The sequence below is a fragment of the Delphinapterus leucas genome, chromosome 10, assembly GCF_059928025.1.
Source record: "Delphinapterus leucas isolate spDelLeu-1000000601 "Yukka" chromosome 10, BTC_Dleu_Yukka2, whole genome shotgun sequence".
NCBI lineage: Eukaryota > Metazoa > Chordata > Mammalia > Artiodactyla > Monodontidae > Delphinapterus > Delphinapterus leucas.
In genome coordinates, this window is record NC_143138.1 from 14,195,627 (window position 1) to 14,222,824 (window position 27,198).

At 39.1% G+C, this 27,198-nt stretch overlaps 1 protein-coding gene across 9 annotated transcripts in view; it reads left to right on the forward strand.

Annotated features, from left to right (window-relative positions):
* Window positions 1-534: 534 nt before the first annotated feature.
* Window positions 535-27,198, forward strand: part of RNF144B (ring finger protein 144B) — a 219,733-nt gene continuing 193,069 nt past the window's right edge. For 3 of the 9 annotated variants that reach the window (XM_089918402.1, XM_089918396.1, XM_089918398.1), the window contains exons 1-2: window positions 1,899-1,923; window positions 24,758-24,961. In XM_089918402.1, coding sequence (XP_089774528.1) covers window positions 24,794-24,961 — 168 coding nt within the window. In that variant the 5' untranslated portion in view covers window positions 1,899-1,923; window positions 24,758-24,793. Of the gene's footprint in view, window positions 840-1,100; window positions 1,210-1,870; window positions 1,949-12,312; window positions 12,738-24,757; window positions 24,962-27,198 lie in introns of those variants that run through there. The other 6 variants (XM_089918401.1, XM_089918397.1, XM_089918400.1 and 3 more) reach the window with 6 other exon arrangements.

Below are 27,198 nucleotides of genomic sequence, written 5' to 3' on the forward strand. Positions count from 1 at the left end.
TTACTCAGCCATAAAAAGAAACGAAAATCAGTTATTTGTAGTGAGGTGGATTGACCTAGAGTCTGTCATACAGAGTGAAGTAAGTCAGAAAGAGAAAAACAAATACTGTATACTAACACATATATGGAATCTAAAAGAAAAAATAATAACCTTTTTGTCTTTAGATAAAAGTTGAAAGTCTTAATATATCACTGATAAGCCTCTTTGGGTTTAAGAAAGCCCTGGATATTAACAGCATTTAGGAATAAAGTTAGGATTGACTTTCTCTGATTATCTTTTGCTTTTATAATAGCTTGAACAAAGTTTTATTAGTGAGTCATTTTAGTTTTTTTTTTTTTAATCAAATGCCTTGGCTAGCAATTTTTTTCTGCCATCAACAAAGCTTATCTGTTATCCATCTCTATACCATTACTCATGCAATTTCTTTTTCCCAGTGTCTCACACTTCTACCCATTCAACTCTTCCTGTCCTACAGGGTGGGGCTCACAAAACTGCCTTCCTGGATCCTGTGGCACTGCTCTGACTTTTCCTACACCACTTGAAGTCTGATGTTTTATTTATTTTTATAGTCCCAGTACTTAGTAAAGAACCTGGTCGATAATAGGAGCTTAATGAATGTTTACTGAAGAAAGGAATGGGTGCTCTAATAGTGTGAGAGCATTGTCCTAACGGAGGAAGACCAGAGGAGGCCATCTAACCGGATGGGGGAGGAGTTAGGTAGAGGGAGGTGGCCCCAGAAAAGATACACCGTGAGTGACATTTTGCGAAATGAGGAGCTCTTCATTCGGTGAAAAAGGTGGGGAAGAATGGCCTCGGCTAATGAAGGACCAGAGGAACTTGTGAGTGGGAAATTCAGAGTGCCTGAAAATAGCTTAGTATGGCTGGAATTTAGATGCAAAATGATAAGGGCAGAAGATGAATCTAAAAGGGTAGGCAGGTTATATGTTACTTTGAATTTTGTGCCAATTAAAATTATTTAGGGTATTAGCCAGAGTTACCTCTGTAATGTGCTGGGTCAATTGGATAATACTAGATGGGATTAGATCTCCTGAGGTCATTTGATTAGATGACTTATTATTTAATTAATTTTTTTGTAACAGTTATTTCAGAGGAAATGGATGGGCATATCGGTCCGTGTTTGAAACAAAAGTTTGCTGAAATCACAAACTGAAATCTTAGAAGTTTTAAGGGGTTCTTCTCAACTTAGAGGTAAAAATATTGGAGTCTTAATTTAATTCTAAATGGACTATATCATGAGAGAAATTTATAGCCGAATTTATGTTTTAATGAGCCTTTCCTATATATCCATTACTAACCATTTAAAAATGCACGCATTAAAAAAAAAAATGCACGCACATAAATGTAGGTTATTTTCTGTAATCATGACTTTTGTGCAGATTAAAAGAGATAATGTATGCAAAATGCTTAGTATCAAGTACCTTGCCTGGCACACAGTAGATGCTCAAGGATATAATCTGTTTATTCCTCAAACATACCAGGCCTGAGGGAGTTTCCACTTTACCTTTATGAACTTTCAGGAAAAACTTTAAAAAAACAACTCCTTGCCTCCAAGTGTATCTATGCTGAAATATCTGCTAATTCTTTTGTAAGAGTTTGGAATTTCCTTGGTGTTTTTAAACAAGATTTCCTCTCTTAAATGTGCTCATTGTCTGCATCTTAGATCACCAAGGCTGATCTGATTTGAGTACAGAGTCTTCAAAGCTTTGGTGGCACTAAATATTTTAGCAGTTACTTGCATTTAAAATAGTACTCGCCCCTTTCACCTCCAGGTTTCAGTGAATCATGCTGAGGCACTCTTGACATGCAAGACAAATGTGTTTCTCTTGGATTTGTAGATGGACAGCAGGTTTGCCTGATGCTTATTCAATGTCTACTAATGCTGTGGAAGAATTGAGATGCCAGGTTGGAAAATGAAAACTTGAACCAGGTGCTTGCTGGGCACCATTCAGGAGTATTGCATGTCTTTGGTTTGTTTTGATTAAATTCCCAGGTGAAATAATCATCTGGCTGTTAAAAATAATTAATTGCCTTGTTTTCTACTTAGAGATGTAATGGTTCCAGATTTGCAAGTGAGAATTCTTGTTGCAACATGAGCCGTTGTTACTTCTGGGAGTTAGCCTTTAGGTGAGCAGGGCAGGTTACCTGGTCACATCACCTTTCAGGGAGTATTTCTTTGGCGATGTGCAATTTTCCAAACACCAATGACTAGAAATAGAATTATTAACCTACTTGGCAAAAACAAAGCAAAACTATAACAAATATAAAAAGTAGAGTATTTTTTTGGATCACATTCCCTCAACATAATCCAATTAAATTAGAAATTAATAGTAAAAATATGACCCCCCCCAAACCACTTGGAAACTAAGAAACTCTCCCAGATAAACCTTTGATAAAAGAATGAAAAAGAAAGCAATAAAAAATTGGAAATACCCAAATCTTTAGGGCATAGCATATACCCTAAACTTTACTCAAAGGAGAACTTATAAAGGAAAACTTATAAAGGAACAGATAAAGTTTTAAAAGTTGGAATTAATGAAATGGAGAAAAAATAGATAAAACGGCTAAAGACAAAAAACTGGAAAAAGCAAAAACATACAACATTAGGAATGAGGAAACAGACACGACTACAGAAGCAGGAGAGTTGGAAAAATTATAAGAATTATACATGAAGACTATGTGCAAAACTCTGTAGAAACAAGTTTGAAAATATTGAAGAAATGGACAATTTTATAAGTAAAACATAAATGACCAATGTTGACTCATGTAGAAAATTCAAACAGATCAATTACTATAGAAGTCCCAATTTGTGCCAGTTGTTGTGTCCCATTTGGCATTGGTTCTGGACTTTATTTTTAATGAAGTATTATTATCTTAAAATGAACTAAAATAAGATGAGATAGTAAGCCTCCACCTTATAACATCAGGTTTTACTACATGGTCTCCTCTAATAGCATGTGAGATGTATCTGTTGAAAAGAGTGCTTTTACTTTAACACATGCTTAAATGTGAAAGATGGTAGTATAACCCTGTTTTTATCCCTAATTCTCTCCAAGTGCAAGTTAACTTACACCTCCCTTTGAAGAACAGCATGCAAAGCACTTACTGAGAAAATGAAATGCATTCCTACAGTGGTGGCTGAGAACAACTAACTCATTCCAGTCTTCATGGTGGTGGGAGAAGTTCTTGATGTTGCTAACCCTGTCAGCTACTTGGTAGACCAGTTATGCCACGCTCCCCACTGTGACCTGTGAAAAGCAGGAAGCTGCCACGCTGACCACTGGTGAGGTCAGTGGGAAGTGTAGAAAGTCTGACTCCTCCTGGTACAGCAGTTTTGTCATTTTTGTAGGGTACAAATCGATAGCTATTTATTTTATTGTTTAAAATTTTAACATTTATTTTGGGATAATCCCCTTTGGCAGAAAATGAACTAAAGAAGTACAAAGTTTAATGAAAAATTAAGTACTGAATTTCTGTTTCTTAAGAACGATGGTGATGAATGTATAATTCACACATCTACTGGAGCAGCATCCATATCTACTTCAGAAATTTGTAATTATTTTAAGAATGCTTTGCCCAACCATTGTAAAGCAATTATACTCTAATAAAAATGTTAAAAAAAAAAAAGAATACTTTGCCCAGAGACCATGATTTAACACATGCAGTCACAGAAGGTGTCATTATATTTCATTCTGTGAAGCATGGCTTTTCATTTAGATCAAATGACTCTTCTAAAACTATTCCACCCATTTTCAATGTTAAGTTTTCTTATGCATGTAGAAAAGTGAAGTAATAGCTGTTAATCTGTTGGCCCCATTAGCAAAAGAGGAATTTTCACAGATTATGCTAGATTTATATAAATATTATCAGATTCTTCAAATAGAAATTCAGTTAAACTTTTTACCTGAATGGTTTAATTATTTTCATATAATTCATGGAATCAAAGTAAAGCTTTAGAATAGTTATTCTACTGAAATTTAAATATTTAATATTATTGTGAATTCTGTTGTAAATTTGTTTTAAAATTATCATCAAAAATAAAATTATTTTTAAAACAGCTTTATTGAGGCAGACTTTATATACCAAAATTTCACCCATTTTAAGTTTTGCTTTTTCCAGACTTTTAGCAAATTTATACAGTTGTACAACCATCACTACCATCCAGCTTTAGAACACTTCTATCACCCCCAAACTGCAAAGGGTGCTCTCTTTGCAGCCAATCCACACTTTCACATTCAGCCCCAGGAAGCCACTGAAAATGATTTATTTTTTAAAATACAAATAAGGATTTTGGTGGCACACAATGTCAGAATACATACAGTGGAATTACTAAAATAAGGAATCCACGGAGAGAAATTTGCACAAATAACTGCACATATAACTCAATATTTCTTTCAAGCAAACTGCAATAGAAATAGAAATCATTGCCAAATTTTACAAATATTTTTCTACATTCACTAAGTAGTTGAACTACAACATTTTTGTGATGAAGCTGATGTTGAAGATAAAAAAAATCCTTCAGTGTACAGTATGTGTTTTCTCTTTTTTGCCGTCCACTGTCAATCAGATTTTAGAAATGTTTTGTGTCTTTGAAGAACTACTTCAAAATACCTTTGGCCTCGGAATCAACAAATCGATTATTGGAAGAGAATAGATTCAGGAACAGATCATTCAAAATATGGAAAACTGAATATTTGATACATGTTGCAGCCCAATTCAGTGGGAAAATCCTGGTTACCTAATAAATTGTTCTGCTTATAGGTAATTCTCTATCTGGTTAAAATATAACAGTAATTATCATATACTATTTAAAGATAATTCCCTAATGGATTAAAGACATTAAAAAACCCCAAAATCTCACAAGAATCTGGGGAAGCCCACATGTACAATCTAAACCTTGGGAGACCTCTTTAATCAAGACTGGAAACCCCAGAAGCTCTATGAGAAAAGGAAGGTATATCAGAATATATACCATCCGAAACCGTTTCCTGGAAATAGTAACATAAAATAAATCAATAGAAATCAGCTATGTCTGGAAAAAAGTATTTTTAAACTATATTGCAGGCAAAGTGTTAATGTGTATAATTTACAAAGAGCTCTTGTAAATAGGAAAAACATGAACTACCCTAAAGCAAAATGAAGACTATGAATAGACAACAGAGCTAAGATAAATGGTTTGTGTGTGTGTGTGTGTGTGTGTGTGTGTGTGTGTTTAGCAAACATCAGTGTGATGAAATGAGCACAGAGGAAACGTTTAGAAGACACCATAGGCTGTTAACTTTGGTACATGATGTGAGTAGAAAGTGGGAAAAATATTATGACACTGTTCTCACAGACTACTCAGGGAGATAGACACATCAGTAATTTGAGTGCTGTGTTAAGTTCCATGGTTGGGAAATAAAGGGACCTGAGTTAGAGGAGGAAGGAAAGACCCATGATCTGAATAGAGACACTCTGGGCAGAAGATTATTTTCTTTATTACTGGCCTTATGAGATCATTAACTATGTGCAACTAGCAACAGTGACTTTCATGAGGTAAGTATAGTTTTGTGGGTCAGGAATATATTAAAATGATTGTGGCACTTGTGGAAAAAGGCGCTTTGTAACACCGTGGAGCATGACTGCAATTATTGCTTATTTAAACTGATCTTTGTATATTTGAGTATGATTCCTCTCCAGAGGCCAAGGGGAATGAGAAGGATCCACTAAAGGAACACTGATTTGTAAGAAGGCTCTCTGAGATTTCATTTTGTTCGGGATGCAGGCATTGTTGCACAGAGTCTGGTTTTTGCTGCAATTGTTAATATCTACATGGAGGATTTTAGGTGGAGGGTGGTAGATATGGAAGGGAAATCGACTTTCCCAGGAGGGGATTTTTTTTTTTTTTCTCGTGTAGGTTTCAGAATAGGACGCCTGCCTTTCAAGGCATGTGCATTTCTTCAACCAGCATTCAGGGTGCCCTTGCTTCCATGCCCTTAACTTTGGTTTCTTTGATCTCTTGCGGATGATAGAATTTGTTAGCTCTCTCTGGCTCCTGGTTTCACTGGGGACTTTATGATTCACTGTTTTTCAGGAAGAGGGAGGAGATGAAGGAAAGGGAGAAGGCAGGAAAAGAAGGGAATCAGCCAACTACATCACAGAGAAGACTTAACTTTTTTTTTTTTTTTTTAAGACTTAACTTTTTAAGGTGCCTTTCAAAATAAAGTCCCACTGGAAAACTCAACATTTATAATATTCCCATGTATGGGTAATTTGATCCTTGTAGATTGGAATCTTAATTCCAAGAATGAAGTTCCTCATGATTTAAGGCAAGAAATAGTTGGACTTTTATTTCAGCTGAGTCCTTTTATCTATAGGATATGGGTACACAGCACTGAGTCCTTCATTTTCTACAAACCAATTGGTACACTGGCTGGGCTGATGATTTATGGGAACATTGGGGAATTTTTTCATTGATTGTCTGATATGCAAGAATTTGGAGGAGATGGTAATTTTAATAGAAGGATTAATGTAAACTTTGCAAACATAAGGATTCTCAAGATGATTTCATCTGACTTTCTAGTGGCGAATTTAAATTCAGGGCTAACATAGTCATTTTTTTCTAGAGTTAGGTGATGAACAAGAGTGCTGAATCCCATTTTCTCATCAGTCCATAACCCCAGCTTGCTAGTGGTGTTATATGTAGGATGTTAGGAGTCTTGTTCAGCCCTTCACCTCGGGTCATGATGGGCTCTTGTGTGGAATGATGGCAATGGCAGTATGAGATTATTCTGGTCAGGTTTTTCTTTAAAAAATTTTTTTTAATTTAATTTTTATTTTATATTGGGGTATAGTTGATTTACAATGTTGTGTTAGTTGCAGGTGTACAGCAAACTGTTTCATTTATACATATATCCATCCTTTTTCAGATTCTTTTCCCATATAAGTTATTACAGAATATTGAGTAGAGTTCCCTGTGCTATTACAGTAGGTCCTTGTTGATTATGTATCTTATATACAGTAGTGTGTATATGTTAATCCCAACCTCCTAATTTAACCCCTCTCCCCCACCTTTCCCTTTTGTTAACCATAAATTTGTTTTTGAAGTCTGTGAGTCTGTTTCTGTTTTGTAAATAACTTCACGTGCATCATCTTTTTTAGATTCCACCACATATAAATGATATCATATGATATCTATTTCTCTGTCTGACTTACTCAGTATGATAATCTCTAGGTGCATCCATGTTGCTGCAAATGGCATTATTTCATTCTTTTTTTTATTCCATTCTATATATGTACCACATCTTCTTTATCCATTCATCTATCGATGGGCATTTAGGTTGCTTCCATGTCCTGGCTATTGTAAATAGTGCTGCAGTGAACATTGGGGTGCATGTGTCTTTTTGAATTATGGTTTTCTCTGGATATATGCCCAGGAGTGGGATTGCTGGATCATACGGTAGTTCTATTTTTAGTTTTTTAAGGAACCTCCATACTGTTCTGCATAGTGGTTGTACCAATTTACATTCCCACCAACAGTGTAGAAAGATTCCTTTTTCTCCACACCCTTCCAGCATTTATTGTTTGTAGACATTTGATGATGACCATTCTGGTCAGGTTTTTCTTATTGGGTCCCAGCTGGTTTTGACTTGCTCTGTGAGATGGTGAGATGCTCTTGTATGCATGAAATAAACCAAAATGATATGTTTCCAGCTTTTTGAAAACTCTTATTATCAAGTCAGATGTAGCTGGGTGATCATTTCTGGGTCATATTTTGACTTTCCATGTAGTTTGATTGTCATGCCACCCTGAATGAATCTCTGGCATAATTTCTCTTATATTATTTTGTGATGTTTTTAGTCTTATTTTTGTATTGTGTCTTAGTTCTATACTCAATACCCTCAATAAATGTTGGATGTATGTATAAGATGAGCCCCATTAGATCCAACAGAAAAATGTGAATGAAATGGTAGCTCTAAATGAGAAATGACCAAATTGTCACTGGCAGAATACCGTGACCTTTGCCTTAAATCTTCTCCCATGGAGAGAGAATTGCACCTGTTGCAGAAGCTGGTTTCCCAGTACTTGTGTTCTTTCATCTGATTTCTTGAAACTCAACAAATCATTAAAAAAAATTTTTTTAATGTTTTATCGCAGGATGTAATTAAGATGTCAAGTCTAAGGTGTGTGTTACTAACATATACTAAGGTAGACGAGAAGAGTAATTTCAGTGGCATCAGAATGAATCTTGATATTTCTTTATATTAATTAATGAGAGTAATTCTCCAAAAAGAAATCCATTGTTGATTTCCTTCTTACGTAGGACTACAATGTATGTTATATATATATATAATCTGTTACATGTTACATTTTATATAATATGGCATATATTACATAAGTATCTTACACATGCATATCTAGTAATCTAGTCATTATATTTCTATATTTGCATTTTGGCTATATAAGTATGTGTTAGATTCATCTTGGTCTTGCTTTTACATGACTTTAGGTATGTTACAAGTTAATACAATTCCTGTGGTTTGGATTACTTACCATTAATGCCAAGATTTTGTTTGCCTTTTCTTTAGGAAGGTCTGTGATTCAGATTAGGAAATTCTCTATTGTGATGAAAGTCAATATGACTGCAATCTCTGGTGAACAATTTATTATATTATGTCTATCATTGCTCAGAAAGATAAAAAAATATTTTTATAGATTGAGGTGACTGGATTTTACTTCTCAGTCTGAGATATCAAATGTTACATCTACTTTTGTAGTCTGAGAGAAGCAGTTCCTTCTTAGGCTTATATGAGGGCTCCTCTTCTACCTACATTTTAAATAAATACTGGCGTTCCTTTGGGCTCTCTTTTCTGATCCCTTTCTTTTCTTTTTTTCTCTCCTTTTCCCTTCCTTCTAAGGTGAACAATGCTGATTGAGTTTCTTTTGTGTATCAGGCCAGGGCCATGCTGTACAGCTGAGCAGGTTGTGTACCACACAATTCTAGGAGGTGACATTCACTGCCCTACCTTCACAACTCATGTAGTGCCATCAGACACTGTGCTAGCTACTTCACAAACCTCTCATTGAGCCTCACAACAACCTATGAGATGGATATCATCATTCCTATTTTATGCATGAGCAAACTGAGTTTTGGGTATGTTAAATAACTTGTTTAAGGTTACGTAATAATTGGTGGGTGATAGAGTGTGTATGGGTCGAAAGCCCCTTTGTCCCTCTACAGCTTGCAACCTTTTGTGGGTGACCTCAGCTCTTGGTAATCTCATCCGTGGTCACCACCTAAATGGTGGTAATTCCTAAAAGACCCTCTACTCCAGATCTCTCTCTGTTGACAGCCTACTAGACAAGTCTTCTATATGTCCCAGAGACACCTCAGATTCTGCAGGATTTAATGGAATCATTTTCCTTATGCTGCTCCTCCTTTATTCTCACTCTCAATTAGTGGTACCAGCAACCTGGGCTCTTCTTTCTCCCTCATTCCCTACATCCAATCAGGTATCAGGTCCCATTAATTCTGTTTCTGCGCTCTCTCTCCATTTGTTCATTTCCTTTTCATGCCAGTTGCCACTATGTTAGTTCAAGCCCTCATTCTTTACTTCTGAATGCATCTGCTCTGTCTGAATTATGAAAAGTGTCACCTAAAGTCTGACATCTGTAGGCATTTGCAGTGGCTCTTGCCTCTGGCTGGTTCACCTTTTTCCACCTTCCCCACTTGGCTCCTTGAAGTATCAGCTTTAAGTCACTTTCTCAGGGAAGGCCTTCCTTGATTCTTTTTACCAGCCCCTTTCCTTTAGTTAAATTCTTCTCTGTGCTCCCAAAGCACATCATGTTTCAGTCTGTTGTATCACATACATACACACCATAGTATCCTGATAATTGATTTGCTTGTCTGACTCCTTCCCTGGACTGAGAGCTCTTTGAGGACAGGGGCCGTGTCCAACTTATGTCTGTCTTCCTAACATCAAGCAGCTTGTCTGGGAGGAGATCAATACATGCTTGAGAGGATGATGCACACTGTGGATTTGTTAGGCAGATCTGAAAGAGTTTTGATTACCATAGCTTTGTAATATAGTTTGAAATCAGGAAGTGTGATTCCTCCAGCTTTGTTCTCACAAGATTGCTTTGGCTATCTGGGGTCTTTTGTGGTTCCACACAAATTTTGGGATTGTTTGTCCTATTTCTGTGAAAAATGCCATTGAAATTTTGATAGGATTGCATTGAATTTGTAGATTGCTTTGGGTAGGGTGGACATCTTTACAATATTAATTCTTCCAGTCCATGAGCACGGAATGTCTTCCTACTTATTTCTGTCCTGAATTTCTTTCATCGGTGTCTTATGGTTTCAGTATACAGATCTTTCACCTCCTTGGTTAAATTTTTTCTTATGTATTTTATTCCAGATCTGAAAGAGTTGTTCACGTAATACTATAGTGTTCTATATGTTTATTTAGTTCTATGAAAATTTGCATGCAGGGCTTCCCTGGTGGCGCAGTGGTTGAGAGTCTGCCTGCCGATGCAGGGGACACGGGTTTGTGCCCCGGTCTGGGAAGATCCCACATGCCGCAGAGCGGCTGGGCCCGTGAGCCATGGCCGCTGAGCCTGCGCGTCTGGAGCCTGTGCTCTGCAACAGGAGAGGCCACAACAGTGAGAGGCCCATTTACCGCAAAAAAAAAAAAAAAAAAAATTTGCATGCAGATTTTATAAACTTGAAAATAATCAGTGCTGATATTATTTAATTATACAATATATTTTTCTTCCCGTCTGCCATTTGCAGCAACAGGCAGCATGATTATTGCTTAACCCATGTTTTCATTCATATTAGCAATAGCTTCTTCCCTTATCCTGTTGACAAGAGATTATAACTTCATTGCATGGTAATTGAAAACGTGGACTCTGTTGAACTTTGGTTTAAGGCACCAAAGTTTTGTATTGACACTAATGAATAAAGTAACCTCTTAGAACATGCTTTGTTTATCTTTCCTGATTCCTGTCCATCCACAATGGTCACTACACCAAGAAAATATCTTGAGATTGTTTATCCCAGAACCTAAGCTACTGTTAAATTTGAAGTTAGACATCTGTGGGGTGGTTTTCATTAACAAATACCTTTTTCATCTAACACAGCTTTAGGTGTCGTTCCAGCTCTGCCCCTGTCTGGTTCAAGCCGACCACTTAAATCTCCCTGGACATAAGTTTCCTCATCTTTAAAGTTAGGTGTCTGGACTAAACTAGCTGGAAGGACTTGTCAAGCTCAAATATCCTTCAGTTCTATTATTTTGGGTCCCCACTGTATGTTTTCTTACCATCTTATCTCCCTCGGCCTCCTTCCCTTCCTCCCCCACTAGTGGACTGGTCCTCCTGCCTGTCCTACCACCATACACAGAGATACACTGTGTGCTTCGGCACTTGGCTTTGACCTCGAGGTTTTCTTCAACGTGGAGAGCCAAGAAGCAGTTTGCTTGTGTCCTGTGGCACTGTGCCTACTGCTGATACTTCACTGGCATGCTCAGATTCCTTCCACAAAGGGCTGTGAGTCCCTTCCTTTTAGGCAGCACATTCCTGACTGTGGTTGCAAAAGCAGAGTGAGGGTGCAGAATGAGCACAGAAAGATTCCCGATCGGAAGAGCCACGTTTGTAAATGGGAATGTTCAACGGAGTTGGGACTGTGATTGTGACCTTTGGCGGATGTAGGGAGTGAGTAGGTATGTAATGTGTTATAAACATCACACAGACCAAGTGTCTGAGGTTTTGGAGTGAGGAAGGCGCATCCTAGTACCCCACAGCTTCTGAATTACTTTGTTACATTTTCTTGAGCTGGAGTACAACCTGTTAGGTTACTGAGCAGTTCCCCACATAATTTGTTGACAAAGCACTTCCACCAAAATCATTGTTCCATAAAAGTGTGCCTGTATTATATGAGGTAAACTGAGACTGTCCTGATTTGATTTGCCTGCGATCTAATTTTATCATTAGATGCAAAAGGACAAATCAAGTACATGTGTTTTGGATGAAACGTGCATGGGAAGTGTTTCTACAGAAACAGTTTTCCGGCAAGGTGGGAAGGCAGGTCTGGGTTGTTATAAGTAGAAACGAGAGGCTTGAAGAGCTGGGAAGGAGGGAGACAGGCGTCCTGGGAGGACGCGTGCAGAGAAGCGTCAAGTTCTGAGAGCCAGGAGGTGAAGTGCCCCTGTCTGGGCAGACGGAAGGACACTAGGGGCTGCTGCTGGCTACCCTGCTTGGCATTTCTGCAGCAGCCGTCCAAGAAGGACAAGAGAGAGGTCCTGCTAAGTGGAGCGAGTGCAGGAGGGCGGGACTGCTCGGGCGCACTGGCAGCCGGGTTCAGACAGGGTTAAGACCATCACCTGCAGTTGAAGAGCGACCCAGATGGGAAGTAGGAAGTGCCGCGCCTGAGCTTCCTGTATAAATAAACGCGCGGCTCCTGGGGCTGCTGCTGGCGTGCGGCGCCCCACGCTCTGCAAGGTTCCCGGGCATCGCAGCTGTGCCCCGAGGCGGGAGGTGGTTACAGGTACTCCTCCTCCGGCCCAGTAGGTCTGGGAGCCCGAGCCCTGGTGCAGTCCTGCAGAGCGCGACGCTGTCAGCGGCAGAGGGAGAGAATGGAACAACTCCTCCTCCCCGGGGTGCGAGCAGCCCCGGCTGGCGGTGAGCGCGAGGGAGTCTGCTGAGAAGCCCGGCGGCCGGGAGGAACGTAGCTCTCCTGCCAGGTAGGTTTAGCGAGCTTTTTAAACGCTGCAGGCATTGCAAGACAGCAGTGGGGTTGGACTAAGAAAAGAAAAAAGGACGGGAGACTGTCTCTGATACCATGGTTTTTAGCTTTATTTTCTGCCTCCAGTGCTGAAAAGGTACAGAACTGAATTCGTTCTGAATGCCTGAAACACCTGTTAACTTTAAAAAATAGATACCTTTGTAAAGGTAAAAAGAAACGAGTTTAATTTCTAATAAAACAGTCTCTTCAGAATGTATTGCAAAATTCCAGATTAGATCAAACCTCGCAGTGTCTTCAGCGGAGACCAAACTTGGCATAATCTCAGATGTTTGCCTTCTGCTATTTGGAAATGCACAGCAATACGTTGACATACCTAGATATGGATAAGATATTTTATTATCTGTGGGATCTTGGTCATATATTATGCTGTTTATTTTGTCGTGTAACTGCTGATAAAACAGGGTGAAACTCTGATCTTATATTGCTGTTCTCAAGTTTAAGTTAAAATGAAACCAATTCCTGTATCAGCAGACTAAAGGTATCTTTAGCTTACCCCTTCCAGGGTACCTTTTGTTTTTCTTACTAGTTTCAGGGATTCTGCTGTAAGTCTGCTCCTGAAGCATATACTTCTCACATTTGGATTTCTCAGAAATGATTTCCCCTTTCTGGAAAAATGTTCTCTGTCTTCACGCTTGCACTACAGTCTCACTTTCTTATTTCTGTCTGCAGCACATATCTTTTCAAAACATTAGCTGGGGCTCACAATAGGACTAGCAGTGTTCTTCTGAATTGGCATTTCTGGAGGTTTATTTGAACGTTGCCAGGTATGAATTAAAGAACAATGTATCTAACGTTTCTGAAGCAGCCGATTGCGGGAATCTAGTCCCAGAAGCAAAATAAATGAAGTTTGAGATGACTCAGTTTTTAGGGTGTGGGTAAGAGGCAAAAGGAACCCAACCAGTCTTCACTGAGTTGCTGGCTAATTAAAGTATCTGGCTGCTGTAGCTTTCACTGAGATGAGCCTCTTGGTCCCCAGTCCCTTTCACATCTAATTCCTCTGCTGGTCCCTCCTCCTTACTCTGTCCTCCCTTTTCGACCCTAGTCCTTTTCATGGGTAACAGTCCCTTCAGTATTTCTGAAGCTATCTTGAAGAGGAGAGAGAGCGAGAAAAAGAAAGACATCTATAGCAGATCCACAAGGCCACGAGGAGAGAATTGTATTAGGAAGTCCAAGGCCACATTTTCATAAAACTCCTGTCTTCCCTTTTGCACACCTGTGACTGGGATTTTATTCTTTGTGCTGCGCATAAAGTTAGGAAAGTGGGAAAGAAAATAAATTCGAACTGTCTTGATGAGTAAACAAACTCAAGGTATAGAAAATGTAAAAAGATGTCCAGTAGCAGAATTGAATTGCTTGGCTTTTTATTTAAAACAAACAGAAAAAAAAACCCTCAACCAACAGCCACCCCCTCCGCGCCCCGCCCCCAAACCAATCACCCTAGATAACTTGCTTCTACAGTACTGTGCTGGATGTGAGTTCGGAGTGTGGTCAAACACTGTCCATTTACCCAGAGTTTTACAAATATTTACAGTCATCTATGCCAAATATCTTTGTGCTGAGCCCCAAAGAACATTCTCAGCATTCAAAAGCCCCATTCTCATGAATGGTTTCAGTTCATTGGCAATTTAAAGGCATCCAGGCTTCCAAACTAGGTCAGTTTAAGACATGTCTTTTTTTAAACCTAATAATTAGTTTTTGGGTCTCCCAGATTATGATCCAGGTTTTCAGAGCCAAACCCTACAGCAGAGGGGAAAGTATGCGCTATCAGAAAGAGAAAAGCTCATTTTATTTAAATGGTAAGACCATTTAGCTTTCTGGAAACTGTCTTTCTCTTGAATGATACAAATATTTTAATCTGAGAAATTTATATTTAAGTTTTCCTTTTTGAAAAGTTGTTTCAATATTTTAGACGTTTAGGAACATTTTTAAGGACATCAGAGTCATTTCTCTGTACTGTTTCTGCTGGTCCTGGCTTCTGTGTTTCCCCTGGCCTTGACTTATGGTATTACTTTCCTGTTGAGTGAGGTTCTTAGTGTTTGAAATCTCTAGTTTGAGGTAGAGGTCAGGAATCATGTTGAACCCAGATGTTGGTGGAGGAACAAAGTCCAGACAGTTTGGGGACTAAACCTACTTTGTGCAACTGATTGTTTCGGAGACGGGAATTGGGCCAAGCTGAGCTTTGGGGAGCTGGTATCTGCAGCCACTGCTCTTGAGTACTTAGACTTTTTTTCAGGGATGCCTGCCTTAATTTATTGAAGTGCCTTAGCTATAACAAATTATCAATATTTTCAGCTTTTGAATTGCTGGAAACAAATCCAGATGAGAATCAGGCCCTGAGTATTTCTTCTCCTCCATGTACGTTAGAGAAGTTACCTACTGTGGTATTGAGTGATTAGAGGCTGAGTATATAAAGATGTATAAGATGTAGCCTCTGCCTTCAAAGAATTTGAATAAGCTTGGAAGTGAAAGTGACTTTGGACTAGAATAGTAATTTTAATTCATGTTGTTTTACCTGAGAATGAAAAATACTTTGATGTTTGTCCTTTTAATTATGTTTTTGTTTTTTGGGCTTTTTTTTTTTTTGATAATGTTTCCGTGATGTCACCTGAGTGTTAAGTAATTTAAAGAGGCATAAGAGCATCTAAGTTAATTTATTTCATTATTTTAATTTTAAATTTGTTTTTTCACCTTTAGGCATATGTGGGAGGTCTTGCACTAACATTTTATTTTTATTAACATTGGCATTTGCTATTTACTTGGTGGATGAATACTCCTAAACCCAATGCATTATACCTTAGTAGTTATTAAAAAATGGAAAACTGTACATTAAAGAGAGTGAAAGTGATCAATGCTTTCGCAACATGAAATGAGAAACTTCTCATCTGTGATTGGCTCCCTTGCTTGAATTGAAAACACAACAATATAAGTGAAATACACTTCTCTTATTCATAGCTGGGGATACTTCTGATCACATGGCTTGTGGTATCTATTAAAGAACATGCTTTGGGGGGCTTCCCTGGTGGCGCAGTGGTTGGGAGTCCGCCTGCCGATGCAGGGGACATAGGTTTGTGCCCCGGTCCGGGAGGATCCCGCGTGCCGCGGAGCGGCTGGACCCGTGAGCCATGGTCGCTGAGCCTGCGCGTCCGGAGCCTGTGCTCCGCAGCGGGAGGGGCCACAACGGTGAGAGGCCCGCGTACCGCAAAAAAAAAAAAAAAGAACATGCTTTGAAAGCTATGTCTCAGTGGTTTCTAATTCCTCTGCAGCCATGAGTTTGAGTCTCAGACCTTAAGTCAACTGGTTCTTTGTCTTTCTTGGGAAGATAGAACAAGACTATCTCATTTCTCTTTTTTGTTGGACTTGTGGCTGAAGCTATAAACCCACAAATTGTCCTGTGTATGATTATATGAACCTGTCTGTTGACAACCTCCTCAACCAGTTTATGCTTTATAAGTGGGGACTATGTTTAATCACCTTTACATCCATAGCACCTAACGTATGGAATTCAATTCTTTGTGGGTTGACCTTATTTTCTGCGTTTTGCATTTTTCTGTATTTGATTCCTTGAGAAACTCATTTGGCAAAGATGTACAAAAATACACGCCCTGCACCTTGCTTGGTGTGGGATGGAGGAGTTCTTTTCCCACACTGGTTTTAAATTCGTGTCTATAAAATGTCTGTATACAACTTTTAACTTTCACAGGAGAGGGTATTATTTACACATGCTTTTATTCATTTGGAGAAAACATTTTGGTTTAGATATTCGTTCTTTAGGCACTGTAGTTTCTTGGTAGTGTCATAACCCAGGAGCTCAGCCTGTCTCTTGCTCAATGGGGCTTTCTGAAATAACACTTCTCCTTGATCTGTTAATTACATCATTGTCTGACCTGCCTGTAAGTGGTGTTCCTTCCTGCCTCTGAGCTTTGTTGTTATGCCAGGCAGGGGGAAGGCAATTATTCAGCAGGGCTGTATGAATAATTGTGGGAGGCAAGGGACCCACTGATTAAATAAGAGGCGGGCAGGGCACAGCGTTGGTGTTGAGGAGGGACCTACAATGATGAATATAAAATTACAATGCCCAAAATATCATTGAGCTGTTATTCTCATATTCACTCCTACCTTCTTTGATAAGTTTTTATTGTTAGGAAAGCTGGGAATGGTTTTCCGCCTCCTGGGCCTTACCTCGCAGTGGTAATGAGAATACAGAAAGAAGGCAAGAAAAAAGAAATGCGCTTTTTAGGATAGGAGTTTTGTAAATGTTAAAACTTGACATCCCAGATGCCCTGTACTCTGTAAGGTTTAGAGTTAGCTTATCACAATATCATGTACTTTGTTGGTCGTGATCTCATGTGTCTTTCCATATATTTCTCCTATGTATTTTGTAGGAAAAAATATAAAAATTAGATCTGATTATTCTCATCTTAAAAAAATGGTAACTGAGGTGATGGAAGTGTTAACTAACCTTATTATGGTAATCATTTCACAAAATATATCTATATCAAATCATTACATTGTATACATTAAACTTATACAATTTTTTTGTATTAATTATATCTCAATAAAGCTAGAAAAAAATAGATCTTATTAAAATAATGGGCTTTATTCATTACATAATTTCAAATAGCAAAGAGACTGCCTTGAAAACAGTTTTTGGTAATATTTAAGATTCCCCTCCTAAGGGAGTGTCTGTCCTTTTGACCCACAAAAAAATTAGTAGCGATATATTTGCATATCAGTTCCATTTTTAGAAGAAACCGGGTCTCCAGGTTACAGAGTTATAATCTTATTGACATCCTGGAACCTGTTGAGATGAAGATGTTAAAACTAAAAGAATTTTAGACTGAATATTTTTTCATCTCTTGATTTCCCCTGAATGAAGCTGTGAAACAGTGGGGAAGAAAACCGAAGTTCCCTTTTCTATCACAGTGATAAACAGTGTTTTGCAGCAATGCTACCACCTCACAAAGCCTGAGTAGGTGAATATTTACCTCCATTATTGCTAAGAATTAAGCATTCCTTGGGTTTGTTTTTACAGTCAGCCCTTCATATTGGTGGGTCCTACATTGTGGTTGGTGAAACCTGTGGATGCAGAAGCCGCGGGTGCGGAGGGCCAACTGTATTAGGCCATTTTATAAAAGGAATTTGAGCATCTGAGGATTTCGGTATCTGCCAGGGGTCCTGAAACCAATCCCCCATGGATATCTAGGGACGACTGTACTAGAAAATAGTTTCTAATGTGTTTCACTGTTTTCACATAATGATGAAGTATCTTATGTGTGATGCCATGCATCTACTCATTCTTTTACAAAGCAATTAAATAGACATAAAATATACTTGAGTAATTCCATTTCTGTGATTACTAGTGAGGCTGCCTGTGTTCCCATTTGTTCTTGCCCTCTCAAGGCATGTATTAGAACTGTTTTTCTGATATTACTGGTTGTGCACTGGTTCATCTAGTCCCTGAGTGGCCAGATGAATGGCCAGAGAGTGGGTCAAAGATGTAGTAAGGGAGCAGAACCACAACACTGGCCAGTATGGAGGTGTGCATAAGCCCTTGCCTCACTTACCACCAATGTCCATAGCCCTTGGTACTCTACCAGCCAGCTGGTCTACCTTCCATTCCAAACTGAATTAGGGTAGAATTTCAGCAAGTGGCTAATGGCTGATGATGGTCAGCACTTTATTAGGTTCAGTCAGTACCATTTGAGTCACTAATAGCTTTGGTCAAGAACGTGAACCAGCAGTGAAATAAATCATTGCATTGGGTAGAAATGCCAAGGTCAACAAAATATTAATTTTTGAATTGTGTTGAGCTGGTTGCCTAACATGTCAGTCTTAGTTGATATTGGGAGGGCTTTCCTAACAAGGCAGAGGTGGGACCTTTGGATTACTGTTTCTTTCTGCTCTGCTAGAGTATCTCTGCTCTGCTTCCTGAGAATCTCTCTCCATTATACAGGCAGCACTTCAGTCCTACCTTCCCCACTACCTACCCTTCCTGAAAATGCTTCCCTTTGTTAGCTCCCTGTCACTGTGAAGCATTCATACCTTTTATGAATACTTTGCAGGGATGACTCAGTGTCTTGCAGGGGCATGTAAACATTTTGAGAACATTCATGTGTCTCTTCTGTTTTGTCCCTTGTTCTTGAGCAACTCGTCGACTTTCATATCATGGCCTGGAATTAAGACCCCTCACCACAGATCAACTGGTTTTTTACATAAATTAATATTTCTATTACATAAGTAACATCCAGCTGTTTCATTGTATTAACTTTCTTTTTCTCTTATTCCCTTTAATTGTGCTTTACCAATTTATCTAAATCTTAAAGTTTTTACAGATGGTGTAAAAATTCCTAAATAACTAGACAAGTATCCTAGTAAAACATTATCCTCTCCAATCATGTTATCTTTGTGCAGTGGATTAACAGCTATGATTTTGGGTAGTGAAACGGATATAAACTACATTAGTTAAAAATACTTTGAAGGTTGGCTCTCTCACCCACTGCGTTTTTGGAGCAGATTGCTTTTTCAGGCCGCCAGCAGAATATGAAAATTCCTTATACATCCTGAGCTTTCCAGCACCGTTTCTGAAGTATTCCTTTCTTTGGCAATTCTAATGAAAACACAAGAGGGAAAAAGTGTCCTGTTCTTTCCTATCAGAAGGTGGTTGCTTCTCATATAATGAATACTTTGTAGGGTAAGAGACACTCAGAGTAGGCAGAACTGCTGATTCCCCTTTCCTGGTAATTTAGTGCAAAATCAGATGTTTTAGAGTGGCTTTCCTTCCTTGCATATGCCCCAGCCAATCTGTCCTCTTATGTGGTTACTTATAGTTAAGCAAGTGAGACTTCTACAATCTGGGTGAAGCCTGCCCTCACCACTCCACCCTCAACCCTGCCACCAACTTTAGAACATTTGAACTTGAAGTTAGCTTGTCACGTTTTTCTTCTTTCCAACATGGCTCTTACATTCGCTACCAAAATTCTTTTCTCATTGGGTTCTTGACATCCAAAAAGAGGCTCAGTCGCACTTGTAATAACTGTAAAAGTAATTATAATTGTTACCATTTTAAATCAAGCAGGAGGATGGAATATTCAAGTCACTTTCTTATTTTAGGTAAAATGTGAAGTGTGAGGCAAAACAAGTTGAGCAAGCCAGTAAGAGTGAGTTACTGGCTCTCTGGAAGGAAGACTTTTCTGGAAACCTGGAGGGGAGTGTGTGTATTGTCAGTGTACCTACGAGGATGTTGGTTCCGTGAGCAGGTCAGGAGGAACTGCGAGTGTGTGGTTGGTCATCTTCTGGCCACCCCTCTATGCTTCCTGCCATTTAGTTTAGTAGTTTGGGCGGGGGGATAGTTCTGCCAGTGGTGGTTTCATGTTGTAGAGAGGAATGAATTTTTTTTTTTAAGAATTTATTATTTATTTATTTATTTATGGCTGTGTTGGGTCTCCGTTGCTGCACGCGAGCTTTCTCTAGTTGCGGCGAGCAGGGGCTACTCTTCGTTGCGGTGCGCGGGCTTCTCATTGTGGTGGCTTCTCTTGTTGCAGAGCATGGGCTCTAGGCGCGCGGGCTTCAGTAGTTGTGGCTTGTGGGCTCTAGAGTGTGGGATCAGTAGTTGTAGCTCATGGGCTTAGTTGCCCCGTGGCATGTGGGATCTTCCTGGACCAGGGCTTGAAGCCATGTCCCCTACGTTGGCAGGTGGATTCTTAACCACTGCGCCACCAGGGAAGCCCGAGACCAGTGAATCTTAATAAGACATAAATGAAGAAACACTACGACACCTTGGAGCCATTCACAAACATCTCAAGTGCGGGGGAGATTCGTTTAGAAGACTTCGGGATTCCCCAGACTATTGCTTGAAGGGCTCAATTTCTAATGAATCAATGGTGAACAGATTTCTTGTTTGTTACTCTTTTTCTATGACGTGCTACTGTGTGTCATTTATTTCTAAAACATTCATTACTGATTTTGCCCAGAGTGAAAACCAAAGGGCTGGTTTTCGAACTGTGCGTGGTGAAGCCTTCAGCTTCCATGACGGTGCCTGGGAGGCTGCTGAAGGGAAGGTCAAGGGTACCTGGACGGGGTCTCCCAGCGTTGTTTCAGCTGGTGCTAGTCTACCTTATCTCTTTTATCCAAAGGCGGGGTGCTTAAGATTTTGTTTTTATAAAATTCCACTGCTTTAAAAAATATTCATAAGCCATCACTTTGGGGAACTGGGGTTCTGGTAGACAGAAAGATAAATCACTTCTTTTTGAAGAATTATTTTGGATTGTTCAGCTCTCAAAGAGATGAAATATGTGACTTCTTTCCTCTGTCTCAGTCACAAGTTCTGCCTTGATTGGAATGCTTGGAATTTTTTTTAAAACAAAATTGGTCTCTGCTTTGTAAAAAGTTTTTATGTTATAAGAATATATATATATAGTTTAAATTTATATGTATAAATTTTAAGCCACTTTATTGAGGTATGATTGACAGACCAAGAAGTGTACATATTTAATGTATAGAATTTGATGAGTTGAGCAGTAAGTATACACCTATGGAACAGCATGGTGCCTGTGGTTAACAATACTGTATTGTATACTTAAAAATTTGCCAAGGGTAGATCTTATGTTAAGTGCTCTTAATCAGGTGCACACAAAACAATGATAAATAAAGGGGGCAGGAGGAAACTTTTGGAGGTGATAGATATTTTTATATTTTTACAACTTTGAATTCATAGCCTATAGGCATGTAACTCACAAACTGAGTAAAAACTTATGTATATTGCAAGGGACAAGATTACGTTTCAGATGGCCTTGATTCACACAACTTCTCGCCCTGGCTTCAAAAGAAGACTATTTCAAAGAGATAACCTTTTTTTTTTTTTTTTTTGTGGTACGCGGGCCTCTCACTGTCGTGGCCTCTCCCGTTGCGGAGCACAGTCTCCGGTCATGCAGGCTCAGCGGCCATGGCTCACGGGCCCAGCCACTCCGCGGCATGTGGGATCTTCGCGGACCGGGGCACGAACCCGTGTCCCCTGCATCGGCAGGCAAACTCTCAACCACGGTGCCACCAGGGAAGTCCCAGAGATAACCTTTTAAGAAGTATCCCATTATGTCTTTGTTTTTCAAGGACATTGGCCTGTTAAATGTCCCCTTCTGAAAAATAGATTGTGAGAAAAAAATGACTTTCTTGAAGAACACCTCGCTCTCTTGCCTAGGCTGGGACAACAGGATTTATCTATTCTCAACAGCTTCCTCCAAATGGGCTGTTAGTGTAATTGACATTTGTGGTGTGGGATGTTTCTGGCCTGTGTCATTTCCCATCTTCCCTACACAGGAAGCATTTACTGGCTACGTTTCTTCTTCATGTGTGACTTGGGATTTCTTTTTTTGAGGGGGAAAATAACTCAGAATATGTTGTATGAGCAGTGTTGGGAAAATAGAGATGAAAAGACGTTTTCGATAAGATGATGTATGTTATCAACAGGGGAGTCTTGGAGAAGAAAACAGGCGATAGTTGTGTTAAGTATAAACTGGGAAGAGGGGAGAAGTAAAATCATTCACTTTTACCCCTAATTGACCCTAAAGGGATTTTTTTTTTTTTTTAACTTTAAAATCCTGGATTTGATGTGCAGGTTGATTTGAATTTAATTTGCTATTGGATGATAGATCGTCAATAGTTAATTGAATAAGAATACTGTGTCTTGAACCATATTGGTCTTTTCCCGAGAAATATCTATCATATTGGAAGCCAGTCATTGGTTAGCTTCCTATTTAATTTATTTTTGATCAAGTCTTTTACTACTACTTAAGGAGTAGGTGATAAACCATAAACACTTCAGGGCACTAGAGTTAGAAACTGTTGACTCTTTCTGATGTGCCACTAAGAAAGTTAGTGCAGTTAGATCTCATAGATATTTTTCTTTCTAATCTAATCTGTTTTTTTCTCCCATATTTTAGTACTTTTGTACTAATATATGGAGACTTAAGTCGCTGTGGGGCTGTATAACAAATGCTGAATATGTAAAATAATTTCTTTTGCCCAAAAATTGGGAGGAAGAGAGTCTGGTTCTTCTGGGGGGAGAGGATACAATTATTTCTATGGCCAAATTTGTTAGAATTGGCCATACTCTGTTAAAATAGTAAGAACTTAAGGATTTTGCTTTTATTTAATCAGAACATGAAATTTCTTGATGTGATATAAACTATGTATATGTAGGGAAATTATTTTCACAATTATCTTACCTCTTTTAAAGATATTCTGAATAAAAACAATCTAGTGGAAGGGCTTCGGTTATAATTTTTATTTTTTGGTGTAGAAATATCCTTTCCTATAGTCATGCTATGTGTAGAGACAAATTTTATTCTTCAGTGATCTTATGATAGCCGTAGTCATGGAATTCACCTCTCTCTCTTTCTCTCTTTCCCTCCCTCTTCCTATATCTCTCTCTCTCCCTGCTACATCCCTCCACATAGTATCCACTTGTGAGGCAGTTCTTGTGTAATGGACCAGGCACTGGACTTGGCCTCAGAAGATGGAGGTTTGAGTTTAGCTGTGCCGTGTATAAGCTCTGAGAACTTTGGCAGATTACTTAACTTCTCAGGACCTCAGTTCATCTATAAAATGAAGGAAATAATCATTGTGGTTGCAAAACATTAAATGAAATAATGCATGTGAAGGAACACAATTAACACTAACACCTTATTGAAAACTTTTTTAATTAATTTATTTTTGACTGTGTTGGGCCTTCGTTGCTGTGTGCAGGCTTTCTCTAGTTGCAGCGAGCAGGGGCTACTCTTCGTTGCGGTGTGTGGGCTTCTCATTGCCGTGGCTTCTCTTGTTGTGGAGCAGACTCTAGGCGTGCGGTCTTCAGTAGCTGTGGCGTGAGGGCTCAGTAGCTGTGGCACACGGGTCAGTAGTTGTGGCTTGTGGGCTCTAGAGCGTAGACTCAGTAGTTGTGGCGCACGGGCTTAGTTGCTCCGCGGCACGTGGGATCTTCCCAGACCAGGGCTCCAACCCGCGTCCCCTGCATTGGCAGGTGGATTCTTAATCACTGAGCCACCAGGGAAGCCCTGAAATTTTTTTTATTGGAGTAAAATATACATAACAAAAGTTATCATTTCAACCATTTTAACTGTAATTCAGAGATATTAAGTACATTCACAATGTTGTCCAACCCTCGCACTATCCATTTCTAGAACTTTTTCATTGTACCAGCAACTCTGTATTCATTAAGTGATAACTCTCCATTTGCCCTTCCTCCAGCTCTTGGTAGTCACCTTTCTACTTTCTTTGTGAATTTGACTGTTCTAGGTTCCTCATATAAATGGAATCATACAATATTTGCCCTTTTGTGTCTGGCTTATTTCACTTAGCATAATGTCTACAGGGTTCATCTGTGTTGTAGCATGTGTCAAAATTTCATTCCTTCTTAAGGCTGAATAGTATTCCGTTGTACGTTTATATCACATTTTGTTTATCCATTCATCCGTTGATGGACATTTGGATTGTTCCCACCTTTTGACTGTTGTGAATGATGCTACTATGCACATCGGTGTGCAAGTATCTGTTTGAGTCCCTGCTTTGAATTCTTTTGGGTGTACACCCAGAAGTGAAATTTCTGGATCATATGGTAATTCTGTATTTAACTTTTTGAGTGACATTCTCTTTTTAAGTATTCTTTGAATCTGTTGAATTGATCATAGCAATGTGATTCCTAAATGGTGTGTTTGTTCATAGTAGTCTTTTAATTTCCATAGTTGACTTGATATGAGTCAGGACAGTGAGGTCACCTTACATTTCAGGACTCTAGGAATAGGTTGCCAAGGTGATAAGCTCTCTAATCCATGGTTCTTAGAAGTGCATTTACTGTACACTTAGATCATTGAGGGTGAGGATTTGCCCTGCTGGTGCCCAGATGTGTTGGTTAAACAATAGCTGTGTCAATGGATATAATATTTTCTGCTTTGGGCCTTCCTGTAGGGATTGAGGAGACTGAAGAACGCTGAAGACAGGCTGATGGGCTCAGCTGGTAGGCTCCACTGTCTCACCATGACCGCTGCCGAAAATCCCACACCTGGAGACCTAGCTCTGGCCCCCCTCGTCACTTGCAAACTCTGCCTGTGTGAACAGTCTCTGGACAAGATGACCACGCTCCAGGAATGCCGGTGCATCTTTTGCACAGCTGTAAGTTTACCCTGATGCTTTCATCATGAGAAAATACAAAGGGAAGAATTGTAAAAATACAGGATATACTTCTGTGACTTACTGAGAAGCCAAAGTTTGCTACAATATGATTCTGCTTGGGAGAGCAATTCCACATTTGGATATGATTCCAAATGCTATCTTGAGTAGTAAACCCGACATTTACTGGGATTTAGGCAAAGTGTAACACGTATATGAAGTTTAATTATTGATTGAATAAGCAGCATCTTTCTGTTCTTAAAGCTCTAGCTAAGGAACAAAATAGACATTTTAAACATGCCTTAGTTAACTATCATCTGTAAGAAGCTCATCAAGTGTCTTGAATGATGGAGAAATCAGGTAGCAATTTGCTGAATTTTCCTTCATGTACTTGCTCGTCTCCTACAAAGCACATGGTATACAGCTGTTTTACTTTGTCGAATTTCCTTTTTAAATTTTTTTTCCTATTTTCACAGTATGCCGAATGCTGCTTATTCCTCATAACAAATATAACCCTAAGATCTTCAGGGGTGGGCTTGTCTCTTAGTTTGGCACTTGGTATCACGGCCCGTGACCTTGATTGCATGTATCCCTGAAGGCTGGTTGGTTAAAGAAGAAAAATAGGAAATGGACTGATGGGTTCACGGGGGCTACTAGAAGTGTGAACCAGGTGGTCTTGTTCAAATTTTCATTTATTAAAGGGTTTTTTGAGCTCCTACTCTGTGCTAGGCACTTGATGCTGGGAATATAAAGATAAGTAAGATACTCCCCACAGAAAAGATGGACACATTGCAGGAACTATACAAGAGTTTGGTGAAATCAGGGATGGCTAGAGGTAACATACCGCAGGAGTGCCTCACCCACTTTAGGAGTGGGAGGGGGATTCCTGGTGGCAGTGCTCTCTGACCTGAGGCCTTAACAAGAGATTGTAAACTGATGCCTGTGGGCTACTTCGGGCCTCAGCACATTCTTGTTTGCGTCCCCAATTGGGAAATTTCAAATAACAAATTGGTAAATTTTTCATGAAAAAATGAAAAAGTAGCAAGATATAGCTACTCTGGGCCTGTATTCATAGGCCCAGAAATAAATGATCTCTCCTCTATTTATGGTACCTACCTCTCTCCTGTGTGTCCTGTGTGTTTGAATTAGCTACACTTTTAAACTAAGGATGGATTAAGAGTCAGCTAGGAAGAGTGCTGGGCATTTCAGCATGGTAGAGGGGAGGGCCTTATGCCTAAATTACAGTAGTCACTGTTTATCTTTGCTTTGGTGGGCCTTGTATGGACAGACTGTTAATATTTATTATACAATAAGTATAATAATCACCAGCCAAATGTGGGTTTAATACCCCTGACTTGTGAAGGAAATTGACCAGTTTAGATACAGTGATCAGTGCTTAAATCAACGGGAGTAAGGAGAAAGAAATCATTTAGGAAATACTGGAATAATTTATAAAAAGACATTTTACTAAGCATACTTTAAAAAAAAAAACAGTTAAGGTGAAATAAATTTTGCTCCGTCTCTTTTTTCTAAGTTAATTTAACTAACATGACACATTTTCTAGCTAGTTTATATCAATTTTCTTAAATTCTTTTGGATTGACGATTAGCACAGAGAGAAGGCTTGCAATAATTTTTAGGTAAAAAGGAAAGTGACTAAAATCCTTTCCTTATGTTTTCAACTGTAGGATCCAAAGATGGCAAAGAAATAGTATCATTTATCCCTTTATTCAACATATATCTAGTGAGCAGCATTTGTGTGTTTCGGGAACTGTTCTAGGCACTGCGATTTATCAGTTAAATAAACAAAACCCAGCATAGATCCTTGCTCTTAGGAACTTACATGCTATCAAAGGAGTTACATAATAAATAATTAGCATACTAAGTAGGTAAGTTACATACTAGTGGGTAATAGGGGCTTAGAAAAAAAGCAGAGCAGGAGGTTAGGAGTGTAGGGACCAGGATGTTACACTGATAGTTGGGTGGACAGAAGGAGGCTTCAGTAAGTGATGTTTATGCTGGTTCTTCCTCATCTTGTCAGCGTGTGTTGCTTCACAGGAAGTAAGGAAATGGCCTTGTCATCACGGGGCAGCTTCAGTTTCCTTTGGTCTTACTTTGTTTCTGAGTGCTGTGCTTCAAAACTGTTTTCTTTGACTTTCTCACATCGCTTCAGGACCTTTGCTAATCCTTGAAACAAATGAGTCAGAAGCAACATTCGGTTAAAGCCAGAGTGGAAATTTT